We start from the raw sequence: 17,948 nt of genomic DNA, 5'->3' as shown, positions 1-17,948 counted from the left end.
ACCTAAGAGAAGCAGAGCTAGGTTCTTTCACATACTGCATCCTATTCAGTCCTCACACCAAGTCTGTAAGGTGATCTAAGACAAGTAACTAACCTTTTATCTTCTAAGCTGGTAAAAAGCCATAAATGTCTCCAGATAAAGAGACAACAAATTAATAACAAAATTTTTCTTGTACAAGGCCATCATAAGAAGTCTAGAACGTGTTCTAATTTTGTATACATGGTATATATGCATGTACACATTGAATATAAATGAGTATAAATGAAAGTACGTGTGTAACTGTACCTATAAGTACATCTAAGCATGAATCTCTACCTGCTGGCTGGATTTATACCAGCACTCTTATCTTTAGGATCATGGTATGTAAAGCCATGTAAAGTCATTGCTCATGACCAATCAATGTGTGATGACCTTGGCAGTCCTCACTGTAGCTGGACAAAGGTATAGGGTCACACTGTTCTGAGTCCAAAAGCTACTTAAAGGTCACCTTAGATTCTTGGGACCACGAATCCACTCCTTCTTTTGGCTTGCCACCAATGATGGCAGCAGTGTGTTTTTCACCTCAACTCACCTGCAAGGTCTTCTAAACCTTGGAGGGGCAGGGAAACAGTCTCCAAACGCTTCTTCAGCTCATCCTTGAGGTACTGCTCACCAATGAGCACTGACAGCTCATTGCACAGTGTCTGCGCCTCCTTAATCTCCTGGTCTAAATGCTCCACGTCAGATCGAATCTCACTGGTCTCCTCAAGCTGCTGCTTCACAGCCTCGGGTTGGGTGCTGATGGCCGACTGGCTGCTCAGTCGCTGCCCAACTGCCTTTACTTTCTCTGATAAGTCCTGCAGCAGCTTCTGGTACTGGGTGCTCTTGACAACAGCTTGGTCAATTTGGTTGGAACGGGAATTGAGTTTGTCAGTCAGCTCAATCCACTTCTCATTGATGCTCTGGAGCTCCTTCTGCACTTGGCTGGTGGAAGCAGAGGCATCTCCAGGGCCCGTTAGGATGCCCTGAGCCGCCTCATTCAGCTGCTCATGCTGCTGCCTGCGTGCTTCGAATTCCTTCAGCATAAACTGTGATAGAAATGACACCACAATGTTTAGATAGAAAACAGATCTAAAAACAGTGTCAAAACACAAACTGATTTTAGATTGTGCCAAGTAGTGCCAACTCCTTTTGAAAATAAAGCAGAAAACTCCAAAGACCAGGCGACTGAGAAAATGTAGTATCACTTTTAACAGCTGTTTAATTAAAAAAAAACAAAACAAAACTTACTTTGAAAGGATCATTGACTGTGTCTATTTTATTTCTCTTCCTTATTTGTCCTACAGTGTTTCAACATCAGTTACTAAGGTCCGCCTTGGTTGGGAAAACAAAGTTTGTTGACTGGATTGGTACTCGTCAGCTCTGCTAGGCAAAACCCAGGCCTCTGAATGAGGAGCTTGAAACCCTGGGTCCCAAAGTGAACTATGTTACTGGCAGAGCTTGCCATTTCACTCTAAATGCCCCGTTTTGCTTATTTCCTTTTTCAAATTTCCAACAGCACATATAAAGCTATACATTATAATAAACCACAATTAGATAAAAAGCTTCTTTAAAGCAAGTACTATTACTTTTTACTCTTTTCTATCCACTGCTTCACTTATCAAAGAAGTTAAGATCACAGGTTCTGGAGTTAGACCTCTGGGTTCAAATCCTAACTCAATCACTCACTAAGCTGTATAACCTTAGGCAGGTTTTTGAAAAGTCCCCAGCTTCCTTATCTGTAATATGAGGATACTAAAGTACTTACCTGGCTGTTGTTGGGATTAAATAAGAAAACTTATGGAAAGTACTCAGCACTTATACTGTGTAAAAATAAATATACCAGGACCTCAGGGACTAATAGATGTGCAAATAATGAACTACAATAGAATGTAACAGAAATTAAAATGCTAAAATGCTGACGTGAAAGTGGAATTGTGAAAGCAAGAAGTAAAGGTGGTTAATTCCTCAGGGGATGACAAGTGTGGAAGAGGGAAATCAGGAAAGGCTTCCAGGTGACACTAAACAGTACCCGAGTTCACCCAGGAAGCAGAGAGTGAGGCTGGTCAGAGGAGGGCCTGGGAGCAGCAGAAGTGCAGAGATCCTAAGATCTGTGAGTGCAGTATGTTCAGGAAAGAACACATTCTGGTGTGGGAAGAAGCCTGGGTACGTGGGAGAAGAGCTGGCAAGACAAAGTGGGACTAGACTATGGAAAGCCTTATGCACCATAGTGAGGAGGTATTTGAACTTTGTTCAATAAGCAGCCAAGAGCCACAGAGGCATTTTAATATATCAGATATATGATTTAAGAGAATAACTTGATAATTACCTTTGTTGGCAAAGTAATGTCTCTGCTTTTTAATATGCTGTCTAGGTTGGTCACAGAGAAGGCAATGGCAACCCACTCCAGTACTCTTGCCTGGAAAATCCCATGGACAGAGAAGCCTGGTAGGCTGTAGTCCATGGGGTCACAAAGAGTTGAACACAACTGAGTGACTTCTTTCACTTTTTACTTTCATGCATTGGAGCCCTTTAAGGGGCTGCTGTAACGGGAAGAGGCCTGAGATGCAGCCTACTAGCATGCAGAGTGGAGAAGAGAGGCTTAGAACAGTGGTTCTCAAATTGGGGTCTGGGGGCCCCTGGGAGTCCCTAAGCCCTTGCATGGCATCAGTAAGGCAAAAACTACTTTCATAAATATTAAGATGTTGTCTACCTTTTACGATTCTTATTTTCTCACGACATCGGATGTCACAACAGACTGAAAGCAGAGGCAGATTTGAAAATCCATGAGACTGCGTTATTAAGCGAGACGTTACAAAGTTATTTATTTATTTTTGGCCACAGATTGCAGGATCTTAGTTCCCTGCCTAGAATCTGAATCTGGGCCCTAGGCAGTGAGAGCACTGAGTCCTAACCTCTAGACCACTAAGGAATTCCCAAGTCAGACAATATTAAAGAGATTTGCAAAGATATAGAATAATGCCATTCTCAATTTTTTATATTTTGGAAAATATTCTTTCTTCATAAAAATGTTCATCTATGCTAGTGTTATGGTTTTATCACTATAATTTTAAAAGTTAATTTATAAATGCACATTTAAAAAATTCCCCAGTGTTTCCATACAGTTAAGATGAATAGATATCAGTAGATGAACACAAGCTTTTCAGGATCCTCAATAATTTTTAAGAGGGTAAAAGGATTTTGAGAGCAAAATGTTTACTTTTGGAATGGAAACCAAAGGATTAGAAAACCACTGGATTAGAAAATTTGTAAGCAGACTAAATAGGACTTGGTAATTAATTGGATGCAGGGGCTAAGAGAAAGGGTTCTTTCAAAAATTAGTCTTAGGGGACTTAGTGGGTGGTGAGAAGATACAGAACAAGTTTAGGGAAGGATACAGAGCAAGGAAATGTTCTAGGCAGGATCTCATCAGAAATGACATAAGGGACCAACCTAAATCTCAACAGATGTGAGATGTGACATAAGGGGACCAACCTACATCTCACAGATCCTCAGGATCTCAGGTCCTGAGGTCTGATCAGCAGAAAATCTTTAAGTAAAGCCATCAGATATAAAACCCTGAATGAAGTAATGTGAACCACCACCACTGGGGACTGAAAGTAAACTATGATTCTAACATTTAGTCAGAAGTTCCCATTCTACCATCTGCTCATCTTACTGACTCGGTCAACAGTATCAAAAATACAGTTATTGAATGTTTGCTATTTGATAGGCACCATGATAAAAACCATACAAGCATCTCATCTGAAGTGAGGCAGTAGAGACTCCAAGAGGTTAAATGACTTGTCCAGGGTCATGTGAATCTACCTGTTGAGAGCAGCATTCAAACCCAGGTTTGTGTGCCTCTGAGTTCTTGGCTCAAAAGCTGTCAGGAACTGCTCACCTGGACCTGCTGCTTTTGTGCGTTCAGCATGTTGGGGTCAATAGAAAGGGGGCCCAGCACCCCCATCATCAGCTCCTTCTCCATCAGCCAGGGCCGGAGCTGGGATTCTGCAGCCTGGAAGCTGGCCAGATGACTTGCAGATTCCTCCAGCTGCCTTTGCCGAGCCATTGTCACCTCGGTGGCCCTTTCCCATCGGGAATCTGTAGAGAGGAAATGAGAGAATGGATTCCTTTATCCTCATCAGCCACTAGCCTGGTCCCTAATATTCTACAGGAAATGACCCCTGGAGCATTATTTAATTTTTTTAAGTTAAAAATAACCTGCATTTAATTTTAACTAAAGTCACAAACAGTTTTGATTCGTGACTATGGTGGTGGTTATATGAAACTACCCATGGGATAAAACTTCAGAGAAGTACATACGTACACAATACATGTGAAATACCTCATGCAACATATATATTATTTTATAACCTGTTGTTAAACTTACTAATTAAGAGCAGAACATTTTTCATGCCAATAATTTTCCATACCAGTACACATTCACCTACATCCTTTATAGTTCCACAGTATGAGTACAGCATGTATGCGTATGTGTTAGTCGCTCAGTCGTGTCCAGCTCTTTGTGACCCCCATGGACTGTAGCCCATCAGGCTCCTCTGTCCATGGGATTTTCCAGGCAAGAATACTGGAGTGGGCTGCCATTTTCTTCTCCATGAGTACAGCATAATTTATCTAACCCATTCATTGAATGTTTAGGTTATTTCCTGGTTTTAATTTTTATCATCAATGCTCTCGTTGTCACAGAAAGATTGTCAGTTTAACTTGCCCAAAGAAGCCAAACTTCTGACACCTTGAGTGGAATCTCTGAATTTTTTCCATGATCAGGTTCATTCTCTAACCCTACCTGCCCTTCTTGCTGGCTTATGACAATTAACAAAAAATAAATCTTGTTTACTGGATGTGCTGAAAGCCTATATTTGTTTGAGGACAAGCAAATTAGTGAATTTGTAACACCCCTGTGATAACATACTGAGCTCCTCTTGCATTTTCTTCCAGTTTTCTGCTTCTTGTGAGTTGGGATATGTTTTCAGTAATCCAGCCAGGGCTTCCTTTACATTTTGGACTTTTGGAGAATTCTGTTCCAATTCATCCAGGAAGGCCTAGGAGAAAGAACATCACACACACCATGAGATTTCTGGACAGGAAACAAAGCTTGGAGTGTAGAGGAAATGATGGAAAGATGGGGCAGCAATTACAGGCTCCACTTCTGATTCTCTTCGTGACTTGTTTCATGACTTTAAGATACTTAACCTTTCTGCCTGAATTTTTACTTAAAAGGAAAAGCTAGATGGCAAGATCTGAATTCCTTTTATGTAACATACATTAGTAACTCAATAAGAAAACAATTAATCCCTATGAACTACAAGTGTCAGGAATTGATCCTGATCATGATGATGATAATGGTGATGCTTAAACAGTTGTAGAAGTTGATATGCTAGGCTCAAATGGAATATTCAAATTTGGGGAGAAAATTGTTTACTGAATTTTTTACATGGTCTTATTTCTTCCACCATTTTCTCTAGTCCTACATGTCAATCTTAAGAATGAACTGCAATCATGGCAGTTTAGATCCCTCTAAATTGTGCTTTGATGGGATGTTTTGGCTATAGCATCACATAGAAAATGAGATCCCATTCTCTGAACTGATGCTTCTGAGGAGGGCTATTGTCCTTATTCTCCTTCTGCAAACGGATCTGGTTTTGCTTCTCAATCTGATTTGTAACAATTTCTAATTTCATAGGCAAGAAAATTCTCTAGGAGAATTTAGACATACTAAGCATTTGAAAATCAAACACTGCTCATCGTGACTGCGTGGTTGGCCATGTCTCCTTCTCAGGCATCTGGGCTCAGGCAGGAACACTAGTATAATAGCTCTTTCCTCTTAGTATCGAGATGCAGCTACTGTGAACACAGTACCTTGTTAGACTCAGCCTGGGCTCTCACTGTCTCTGTCTTGGTTGGAGATGAAGAGCCATCCATGCCTTTCAGGACTTCCTCTTTTGACTCCAGCCACTGCAGCACTGAACTTGCCTCCTTCTGAATTTCTTGCATTCTGCTGAGGACAGCCTGAAGGCTTTCCTGCCGTTCCCGAAGCACTCCCCCAAGTTTCTCATATTTCAAGTTTACATCTGACATGTCACACTGGATTTCCGTCAGATCTAGCATCATAGAAACAGAAATCAGACTGGGAATAGCTCTCAAGTATCCCCACTGGTTCCTCACTAAATTATTCATCAGGATTAAGTATCTCTCCCACTCTTTCTAGTGAACTAGAAATTATCTTCCTGCCAAATCACATAAAAGTTCCTGTTTACAAACAAAAAGCAAAAGAGCTCTCATTAACCTGCTTTCTGATTTTGGCATGACATACTCACATGTATAAATAAAATACTAAGTAAACACAGGAGCAGCAAAAGTAAAGGGAGTGAAGGATTTGAGGCATTCTACTTCTTTAAACTACAAAGAAAACTTGGTGGGGAGTCTGAGGGCTAGATTAGACCACCTCTAGTGTAACTTCTTTATAATTCAAAGACTTGCATACATTTTCTTCCAAGTCTTTCCCTATTGGTCTTATCTAGTGGTCCAATTTATTTGCTTGTACCTTTATTTCACTGGCTGCCAATCGGTTTAGCCTTTAGCTAGCAACAAAGAGGCATCATGGTTACTTCTCCCCAGATTCTTACCCTTACAACCCATCCTAGCAGCAGTCTTTCCACACACATGGAAACATACACAAATGCAAACATGAACACTGTCCTAACACACCCAACAAAGAGGCACTGTTGAAATGGCATTCTCACCTTTGCAGGTGTGGTATCCGTTTACACTGCCTACAGAGCTTCCTACAGAGGGCAGTATGGAACCTGAGCAGAAGGACAGAGAGACAAACAGGGCAAGACAAAACGTGTTAGGAATACATACAGGCACTGAGTTTATTCTTTGGCACTTACTGTAAGCTCAGGTATCAGGAAGTTAACACAGCACAAGACAACATACTCATGGAAAGAGACAAATCATTTTAGCTGCCAGGCAACGGTGTCACTAGGGGTGATTCAGCTCCTTAGCAGTAAGGATTACTAATCCTTTCTAGAGGAAATCCAAATTCCCTTCTTAAATCTCCAATTTGAATTCTTTGGACTCTGCCCTAATTTTGTGAAGCAAGTATTAGCAGAGTGACTAAGTCTTGAGACTGATATATGACATACTCTGGAATGAGGATTTATAATACAGTCAGAAAGGTTCGACTTTAACGTCAATGTTGTTCACCATAATAAAAATAAACAGTGAGTACAATTAAGGACATAAAAAGCAGCATTCTTTTAGTAAAGACATAAAAGTGAGCCCTTCTTATATTGTTTCAAAAGATTCCCTGTCTCTTTTTTTCCATGACTTTCTGCTCCCCTTCCCCGACCAGAAAACAGAAATTCTAAGTGCCAATAAATCTGGCTCATAAACGTTCCCATAAATTCTGTTTAGGGTCGTTGGTTCTGTTTCTAATTACCACAATTTGACCTATATTCTCCCCAAGTCCTTACGTTTCAGGAGTATCCCAAGTAAGTAAAAACCAGATCATGCAATAACAAAGATTATAAAGAAATGTGAAGAATAGTCATGACATAATATAACATTCCAAGAGCTGACCAAGACTCTCACATGCACTAATTTCACTGTGGAAAAAATTATGTGTGAGGTTATATTAGAAAACAGTGATTGCAAAATTTTTAAATGTTAAAATTATTGTATTTTCAATTAAAAAATAGATGAAACACAAAGATCATATTCCACTTCAGTGTGGTGATGGCTAAAAAGAAACTGAATTAGTAATTTGAAGAAGACAGTCTACACAAGACTGTCACTAACTCAGTACGTGAGCCTTAATCTGTGGACAGACTTCAGTACCTTCACTGGGAAATGAAGATAATCTTGTCAGCTTTCATGGGGTTACAGGTGAGAGGTAGTGAGGCAGTGTATGTGAAAGCACTTTATGAAGCCAAAAGAGCCCATAAACATAAGGAACTAGAACACTCACGGGTTTTCAAAGATGGAAGAGAACTTTAAAAGCACTTAGGGTAGTGATCTTCACACTGGTTTTCAAAATAACTAAGAAGGTGCTTTAGGGACTCTGTAAATGTCTGGTTTAACTTTAAGATTCAGCATATATTTCTAAGTACTTAGAAATGGCAGTAAAACTGCACGTTCTGTCATGGCGACCACAATAACCCAGCAGACACAGTCAATTATGCTGCTTTCCGGGAGAATAAAGGAGCTCCTGCACCTCTGTGCATACACTTAACTGCTTTCTGAGGGTCACTGATGGGGGAAATTGTAGTTCTTCTCTAACTCTTTAAAATATTCAACCTGACACATCCACTCATATACAAAGAAAAACATCTATAGCACATGTGTATTACATAAAATAACAAAAAGGTTCAAAGCAGGCTCTCATCAGGTAGAATTGTGTAATAACAGAACTCTTAACACTTCATACAGTAAAGTGAACTTTTAAAAACTTTTGCCATCATTTGCAGCTATTTATCTGTGTGAAGTGTATTTTTTTGATATAGTGCAGCCAAGAAAAAAATGGAGAAATAATCAAATAATGAAGCTGCTGCTGCTGCTGCTAAGTCACTTCAGTCGTGTCCGACTCTGTGTGACCCCATAGACGGCAGCCCACCCCATAGACGGCAGCCCACCAGGCTCCCCCGTCCCTGGGATTCTCCAGGCAAGAACACTGGAGTGGGTTGCCATTTCCTTCTCCAATGTGTGAAAGTGAAAGTCAAGTCGCTCAGTCGTGTCAGACCCTTAGCGACCCCACGGACTGCAGCCTACCAGGCTCCTCCATCCATGGGATTTTCTAGGCAAGAGTACTGGAGTGGTTTGCCATTGCCTTCTCCGAAATAATGAAGCAGTCATTCAAAAATTCTTTTCTTTCCTTCAAATTTCTATATTTACTAAGATAACCTCAATATTCATTGATGAATTGATGGATCTCATAATATATAAATGCTAGAAATTCACTTACAAGGGAAATTTATGCCACCAAAATATTTTTATTCGTTTTATATAGTTCTACAGGAGATTTAATTTTTAAATAGATGCTAGTAAAAAACTTTGAACAATCACTGACCCAGTTCAGGAGTCAGAAAGCTTTAGTTCACCAGCCAATCTGTACCTCCACCTGTTTCTGTATACAAAGTTTTACTGGAACATAGCCACACCCACTCATTTATATATTGTTTATGCCTGCTTTTGTGCTACAATGGCAAGGACATGTAGTGTGACAGAGACTATAGGGCCCACAAGCCTAAAATATTTACTCTATGGCCCTTTATAGAAAAAGTTTGCTGGGTGACGTCACAAAAGTCACTGAACTTAGAAGTTTAAGTGTTAGAAAATAGAAGTCACCAATTCCCTGAAATGCTGTCACTTCTAGGTTATTCTAAGACATCTTTAAAACTTTAGGTTACAAAAGGAAACTAGCCATTCTCAGGGGGGAGAAAGAAAGCAAACTTCCCTCTTACTATTTAAGGGACTATGCGAGTGCATTAACACAGTCTGGTAATAAAACCTAGGAGATCCCAGTTAATAACCAGCAGGTGACTGTGAGCTCGGGATGCATTTGTCTGAAAGACTTAATTTGTAGGCAGAGACTATTCATATATCTGGGCACACTCTTTGTATGTACTTCCAATAAGTATGCCAGTTTCTGGTGTATCAATACTGACTCCTAAAATCCTAGCCTCTCCCAAGATATGCTTATACCGCTGACCCCAATTTAAAGTTAATGAATAGCCACGCTAGTCACATATTTAGAAGAGGGAAATTCCTCAAGATGGAAAATCCTATTTTAATCCCTCTATGTTCATTTGTCAGTTCTATGTGGGCCAACTAGTCCCTTTACTTTCTCCCATCATGGGAAGAGATTCTGTAAAATGGAGCAGTGTTACAAGGCAAAAGGGAAAACAGATCAGGTTGAGGGGGAAGACTGCCTCCTTTGTGAAGCCTCCTTTGTTCTCATATCCAACCTTGATTCTAACTTTCATTAAACAAGGGGTCATCATCAAAGGCCAAACAAAAGAATGATGCTTATTCAATACTTTTTCAAGAGCCTGCACTCACCGGTCTTGGCTTGAGAATCAGGTGCTGTGATCTCCATGATGAGATTTTCTAAAGATGTACCTTTACAATTGATTTCCTCTACCAACATCCCCTTACTTTTCCAGTCATCTAGGAGACCCTGTTTAAAGAACAAAATAGAAGCATGTAATATTTGGAGGCTTTCTCCTCATAATTATGGACACCTGTTCTACATAAACTCCTCAAAGTTTTTATAAGCATTAAGTAACCATTTTCATTTATTCAGTCATCTCAAGAACTTGGTTTAGCCAGCCAAAGAGAATGATATCCTAGAAGACTCAAGGCCTCCTCATTAATTCATTCACTTATCAAGAAAAAAAAATTATTTTTGAGCATTTATTATACACTAGGCATCATGCCAAACCCTGGGGATACAAAATAGGATTATGACACAGTTCCCAAACTAACAGCTCGGATTATCAATTATAATGTGATAAATGATATTACAGAAATATGGAGAGACTCTTAGCACACATAAGGAGACACATCTAACTGCCTGAAAGGACGAAAGTCTGGCATTAAGATAAAGAGTTTGCCAGGTGGACAAAGGGAACACAATGCAAGTAAAGAACATAAAGGAAATGGTGATGGAAGGTAAGATGAGGCGCTAGATACTGAGATGTAGAGAAATACACAGAATCATAGACTACACTTTGCATTTTCAGGGGAACTTTATATTGCGTTTGAAGTCAGAGCTCTAAGCATCACAGGAAGCCATTACGAAACAATGACATCTGCTCTAAGACAAAAGTGTCTGGTAAGGTTGTCTCTAAGCTGTGAACTGCCTGCTATAGAAGTAGAATTTTACTCATTTCCCAGAAAGGACACGATCCTAGCCTTCCACCCCTTCCTCCACGCTGAATTCCTGCTTAGTTTGCTTTTGACTTAAAGCTGCAGAGCAGCAGCAGAGAAAGACACAGAGCCGTGAACATCTGGCAAGCTCATGCGTCGAACTTCAAACTGAATCTTGTCAGTTCAGACTCTGTCAGTTCTTTTATTAGTCACTCTTGATTTCAAAGGGCCACAGTTCTCAAACTGCACTGACTCACAGGATATCTTAAATTTTTGAGGGAGAAACAGTGACACCTGTCGGACACCATGTGAACAACTACTGTAAGCTGTTTGGTTCTGGCCGCTCAGCAAGTGAGGCTCTTAGGTTTTGCTTCTTCCGGCCCTGAGGTGCCATGAAAACTGTCTTGAAACATAAAGGGCACCATGAACCTTGAAATCAGGGAACCTCTGTCCTAGGGAACTCTCCACAGCAAATGCTCCTGGCGCCCTCTCCTGTGAAAACAATCAAACTCTTCTCTTTCATCTATTCAGCATAAATCCTGTTTTACTAAGAAAATAACGACAAATGCATGAGAGTTAGGTGGAGGTTGGTTTCAATATAAATAAGAAACATGTTAGAGGTGCAAAGAGAGCTGGATGACAATGAATCAAGATAGCAGAGAAGAGATTTTGCAGCAGATGGGAGAAACGTGGGTACTACCCTTGTTGGTGTCTTCCCACCAACTGACTCTAACTTTCCCTTAATTAGTTATGGAGAAATTCTCTCAATTTTGTGATCACATGTCTGGTCACTTGCTCCCATATAACTGTCTAATTCTCAAACACACGATAAGAGTGTAAGCTTCTCAAGACTGGACTCTGATGACCTTCTTTCCTATGACCTACCACAGAATGACAGGCATCCCCCTAAAGAGCTGACACTTTATAGATATCATTCCCAGATTTATTTATTTATTTTTTTAATAGGAGATGTTTCGGTGCTCAGTGCTTGGACAGGGGTAGGCGGAACTCACATGAACAGCATGGAGGCACTGCTGTTCTGATACAGATGGATAACTTGGGTTTCTCACACCACTCCCCCACCACAGATCAAAATGAGTACATACAAACTTCCAAACTGCTGTCTAGCCTGACTCCTGGAGATCCTTTTGTTCACCTACCTTCAGGTGTTCAATCTGCTTTTCCAGCTCTTTAGTACTCATGAAAGTCTCTGCAGGTGGAATATTCCCTTCAGTTTCCTTCAGCCATCTCTGGAAAGTCCTAACCAGCTTCCGGAATTCATCTAATTGCTCCTGGCAAGAGGACGCATCTTCCTCTCTATCAAGGGAGACATTTTGTTACTTGCCAGACGAAGCTTTGTAAAGAAGTCAACTTGAACTAAAACTAGGTTCATTCTAGGACTCTAGACATCAGTTTCCTAACAGGGCCTTCCCATCTCATAATCTTTTCCATGGCAGCTCTGGCTAAACAACCACATATAATGTAGGAGAGCATCAAACTAAGGAATCTGTTGCCCTTGTTTGGACATTTCTGGGGAAAGGAGTCTTCAATCTTACTCGAGGCTAAAGTGAAAGTGAGAAAAACTAAAGGCAGCCTGCTATTTAGGTACTGTGATACAATGGAAAGAATGCAGGCTTTGGATCTCAAGTCCAGCTCTGCTACTTTTTAGGTCTTTGACTCTTTTAAGGCCCAATTCACATGCTAATTCCTTTAGCAAGGAAGATGCCAAAACTGAGGCTCAGAGAAGTTAGGCTGAGCACACCCATGAGTCAAATAAATCAAGGAGAAAGAATTCAATTTTGAAATTAAGTTTTGGAAATGGTCACATCTGTTAAGACTTCAGACCAGAGATCCTGGATCTTCATATAGCTAAAGGCCCTCCGCAGAGGGAAAGAAAGACAAAACCTGCTTGGCCTGTGTCCTATCCCCTTCGCCTGCACTAAATAACCTGCCGCTCAGAGTGGTGATTTGAGCAACTGCTTTCCTCTAGTCACTAAAGCAGTCCTCTGCCAAATCGAGATATTTATAGCTAAACCAAGAAAAGTCTTATCAAACTTTTAAACCCACATGAGGATTTCTGAGGAGGGAATTATAGCTTTTCAACAGTGAGCCAATAACCTGAAATCAGCCACCTTTGTCATACACTCCCATTTTTGCCTTCAAAGAAGAATCCAGAAACTCCTCCATCATAGCAACTGAAATGTGGTCAAAACCAGCAACGTGAGTGCCAAATAACCTCTACTTACGTCTACAAACTCTCTTCCATTTTTTTCTCATTATTTCTAATCCTACCACAATCCTTCTTGCTGTCTCAGATTTGTTCTGTTTGGTACATGTGATTTGGGCTTTCTCTTGTACAGAGGGGGAAGTGAGCCCCATTACGGAGAAGGAACTCACTATTTACTAACAGAAAGACCACTAAGTATTACGTAGACTGAGTAGCTTTGTCTCAAAGAGGCACTTTCCAATCCCTTGCAGCTCAGTATCAGAATTCTGATGCCATCTTTTCCGGTGAAGGAGAAGTCATTTCATTCAATAGCAAGAACAAATTAGCTCCATGACACTGACACGCATGTAAAACCTCACCTTTCCTTAATCATCTTCTGCAGCTCTGTGAAGTCCTTTTTGAGGTTCTGCACCTTGTCTTCATGCTGGGACAGGTCCAGAGCAAAGCCACAGGCGCTCAGGTCAGTGACTAGGTGCTCAAGAGTATCCAGATTCTCCTGTTGGGCTTCCATTTCCAAATTGAGCTCCTGTCAAGCAAACAAGGAAATGGAGTCAGTCCTCTGATATCTATAAATACTTAAGGCTCTAAAAGAATGAAAGGTATCTAGATTAAAGCTGGGACAAGTTCTCTCTAATCTGTAGAAAAAGAGGGAACAAGGACTTCCCTGGTGGTCCAGTGGTTGGGAATCACTTGCCAATGCAGGAGGCATGGGTTTGATTCCTGATTTGGGAAGATTCCACGTACCCAGGGGCAACTAAGCCCATGTGCCACAACTACTGAGCCTGTGCTCTAGAGCCCAGGAGCTGCAACTACCGAGCCCGCGCACCATAGGGCCCATGTTCTCAACAAGAGAAGACAACACTGAGAAACCCATGCACTGCAACTAGAGAGTAGCCCTCACTTGCTGCAACTAGAGAAAGCCCACACGCAGCAGTGAAGCCCTAGGGCAGTCAAAAATAAATACATTGAAAAAAAAAAAAGAATTGAGCATGTTCACTGTGTTGATTGCTAGATCAAAACATAAAATATGTAGGATTTCTCCAATCCACCTGAGAGCACCTGGAAATTAGAAAGAAGCCTCGTCTCCTTTAAGCAAATCTTTGAAGAATCCAGAGGCAGCATGACAGAATAAAAAGAATATAAGTTTCTGGTGTAGAAAAGATGTGAAATTCAATCATGGCTTTGTCACTTTACTAGTCTATGATCTTAAGCTATTAAACTTCTCTAAGCTTTCATAGTCTGTCTATTCTTTAAAACAGGTAAATAAACTCTTTACTGTTATTTAACACTGTACTGAAGATATTGGCCAATGCAATTGGGTAATAAAAAACATTTTGTGACATAATTTGAAAAGAAGAGACAAAGCTATATTTCCAGATTACATGAAAGTCTACTTGTAAAATCTCAGAGAATCAACAATATAACAAGATTGAAAAGTGAAGTAATCCAAGAAGGGAGAAGAATATAAACTCAACATATTAAAATCAAGAATAACACAATAGCAGCATAAAAGGTACAATTTTAGGAATCAACTAATAAGAAATGTACAGATCCTTTACAAATAAAACTTTAAAACATGTCCAAACGACATGAAAGCAGACCTGGAAAAACGGAAAAATGTCCATAAAGATGTGTGTATGTGTATGTGTGTATGTATGCACATACATGCTGTGAATAAGTGAAGTAACGTGACCCAAATAAAATGTGACCAACATTTTTCTCTAAGACTGATAAAGTTGATTCAAGTGTTCACATGGAAAAATAAATGTACAATTATAGCTATGAAAAATCCTAAAAAAGAAAAAAAACGGGGGAGATTAGCTTTATCAGATAAATCTTCTACAATGTTAATAGAAAGACCAGTGAAATAGAATAGAAAATCAAGAAACATATTTGAATACATGTGACATTTTGTATATGATAAAGACAGATTCTCAAATCACTGGTGTAAATACAGATTTTTCAAATAAATGACATTGGGAACAACTAGATAGAACTTTGGGAAAACACAAACTTGAATTCATACTTCATATATACTTCAGAATAAACTTAAATTGTTAAAGTATTAGAATTTTAAAAAGAGCAGAGAAAAAAAGAAACCACGTAGGTAGAGTTCATCATAACCTGAATGTGGCAAAAGGCTTTCAAACTATGACTAAAAATACATCTTCAATGAAAAAGTGACACCTCTAGTCTCAAACTATACTACAAAGTAACTACAACTATACTACGAAGTCATCAAAATAGTATGGTACTGGCACACACACACAGAGACATATACATCAACGGAACACTATAGAATGCCCAGAATATAAATGGATAAAGAAGATGTGTCACACACACACACACACACAGAGGAATATTACTCAGCCATAAAAAGCTTGAATCTTGCCATTTGTGACAACATGCATATATCTAGAGTGTATGATGCTAAAGGAAATAAAGCAGATGGAGAAAGACAAATATACTGTTTATCTCATTTATATGTGAAATCTCAAAAACAAAACATGGGAACAAATAAAAATGAAAACAGATTCATAAATACAGAGAACAAACAGGTGGTTGTCAGAGGGAAGAAGGGTGGGAGAATGGCAGGAACAGATGAAGAGAATTAAGAGGCGTAAACTTCTAGTAATAAAATAAATTTAAATCACAGGGATATAACATAGCATAAGGAATATGGTCAATAACATTGTAATAACTGTGAGTGGGGACAGATGTTTACTAGCCCTATCATGGTAATCATTTCATACTGTATTGAAATGTTGAGCCACTATGTTGAACACCTGAAACTAACATAATATTGTATGTCAACTATATTATTTCAATTAAAAAAAAAATGATAAAATCTACTGTGTAAAAATTTAACAAAAAATTTTGTATGACCGAAAAACATCCTAAGGAAAGACAAAAGACAAACTGAGAAGATATGGCACAAATGAACTTACCTACAAAACAGAAAAGACTCACTAACATAGAGAACAGACTTGTGGTTGCCAAGGGGAAGCAGGGGAGGGGAGGGGAGGACTGGGAGTTTGGGGTTGGCAGATGGGAACTATTACATGTAGGATGGATAAACAACAAGGTCCTACTGTATAGCGCAGGGAACTACATTCAATATCCTGTGATAAACCATAATAGATATTAAAAAAAAGAACGTCTATAACCAAGTCACTATGCTGGGTGGCAGAGACTGACAACACTGTAAGTCAAGTATATTTCAATTAAAAAAATTAAAAATAAAATAAAAATAGATAACAAAAAAAGAGAGATTTCCTAATCCTACCCACTGAAAGGACCTAGAAGCAATGGCATCCTAGTGGCTCATGCAGTATCTGGATTTTGATGTATAATTCTCCAGTAAAAATAGGCTTCCTTGGAGAAATAGGTGATTTCAGGTATGGGACAGGGAAATTACAAGGTGACCATGACACATCGTGCCAGAAAGTAAGACAGTACTAATATACTGATAGGGTCATGTCAAAAAGATACCAGAAGACAGCTTAAAGGGGTTCTCATTGACCAAAAATAGGAAATTGCTTGAATAGAAAAAAGAACAATAATGATAATGAATATGGGACCTCATAGTGACACTCTTATACATTTATAAAGAGAAAGAAAACAGCAATTGGTAGATCGAGATGCAAAGTATGCAAGTGTTTATTGTGCTATTCCTCTTACTTTTCTAGAAGTTGAAAAATTTTCAAAACAAAGAGCAAAAAGTGAGGAGAGCAAACCAAACAAAACAATGAGATCACAGTACAATATGGAAAAGGTTACATAGCTCGATAAACCCAAGGCAGTGATGTGGGCATATGGCAACACTAAGGTACTACAGGTGGGTAGGTGGGTAGCTGCAGCCATTCTGGAGCTCAAGTTAGCCACTACCTGATCACATTAAGTACAGGCATATCCTGTGATCCAACAATTATACCCTAGATACACATCTGTATCTGTGGAAGGTAGTATTTTCAGTTCTGCCTACTAGGTATATGGTAGGATTACACTTCTCTACCCACATTGAAAGTCAGGTATGATCGTGTGAAACTTGCTTTGACTAATAAAGTGTAAATGGATATGGCATGTCCTCTCCCCCTTGCAGTAGTAATCATGAAAACATAAGTCAGGATGAAGTTTCCATCAACTTGAAAGACTGAGTGATTATGGTGAGCTAAGTATCCCTGCTGATCTGGGCTGAACACATTCTATGAGTGAAAAATAAAGCTAGGCTGTGTTTTTTAAAAATGAACAAACCATATCAAGTTTACAGGATGGCTGTGAGAATTATTGAAGACAATGCAGGTCAAGCTTCCAGTATACTGACTAACATATTATGTGTTCAGTAAACATTTGCTTTTCCTTGCCCTTCCTTCCCCTTTATTCCACCAACCTGGCAGATAAAGCCTCACCTGGATCTGCTGGAAGAAATGTGCAATATCCTGATCTGGCTGATTCCCAGAGGCCAGCAGCCGACTTTTGTTCTCCATGAATTGCTGCAGCTTCTCAGAGAGATGTTCAAACATCTCTGCCTGGGGCAGAAGCTTCTTTAGGGAGCTCTCCTTTTCTTGCTGCTGTAGACAGAGCTGTTCGAAGCGCTGGCTCACCTCAGCCAATTTGCCCTGCAGCACAGCGGCCGTGGTGCTGTCTGCTGTCTCCATGAATCGGGTCACCATATCACGGGTGGCCTCCAAGCTGCTCTTCTGCCGAGCAATGTCCTGCTTCAATTTCTGTCATTAAGAGCATATCTGTCAGCTCCTGGCTCACTTATTCTGGGACACCTGAGCCACAAACTAATAAACTTCTAGTA

At 39.8% G+C, this 17,948-nt stretch overlaps 1 protein-coding gene across 18 annotated transcripts in view; it reads right to left on the bottom strand.

Annotated features, from left to right (window-relative positions):
• The window catches only part of MACF1 (microtubule actin crosslinking factor 1), a 332,059-nt gene that overhangs the window by 86,605 nt on the left and 227,506 nt on the right, over positions 1 to 17,948 (bottom strand). For 15 of the 18 annotated variants that reach the window (XM_088835151.1, XM_088835150.1, XM_088835152.1 and 12 more), the window contains 9 exons: positions 17,551 to 17,868; positions 13,501 to 13,667; positions 12,075 to 12,231; positions 10,105 to 10,222; positions 6,786 to 6,848; positions 5,902 to 6,143; positions 4,955 to 5,084; positions 3,923 to 4,122; positions 572 to 1,067 (listed from right to left, as the gene is read on the bottom strand). In XM_088835151.1, the coding sequence (XP_088691277.1) occupies positions 572 to 1,067; positions 3,923 to 4,122; positions 4,955 to 5,084; positions 5,902 to 6,143; positions 6,786 to 6,848; positions 10,105 to 10,222; positions 12,075 to 12,231; positions 13,501 to 13,667; positions 17,551 to 17,868 (1,891 nt within the window). The remainder of the gene's footprint in view (positions 1 to 571; positions 1,068 to 3,922; positions 4,123 to 4,954; positions 5,085 to 5,901; positions 6,144 to 6,785; positions 6,849 to 10,104; positions 10,223 to 12,074; positions 12,232 to 13,500; positions 13,668 to 17,550; positions 17,869 to 17,948) is intronic. The other 3 variants (XM_088835154.1, XM_088835163.1, XM_088835166.1) reach the window with 1 other exon arrangement.

Source organism: Moschus berezovskii, chromosome 4, assembly GCF_049115385.1.
Source record: "Moschus berezovskii isolate FMDL1 chromosome 4, NW_MosBer_1.0, whole genome shotgun sequence".
NCBI lineage: Eukaryota > Metazoa > Chordata > Mammalia > Artiodactyla > Moschidae > Moschus > Moschus berezovskii.
Note: the sequence above shows the minus strand (reverse complement) of the source record. Positions and strands in the feature narration are given on the sequence as shown.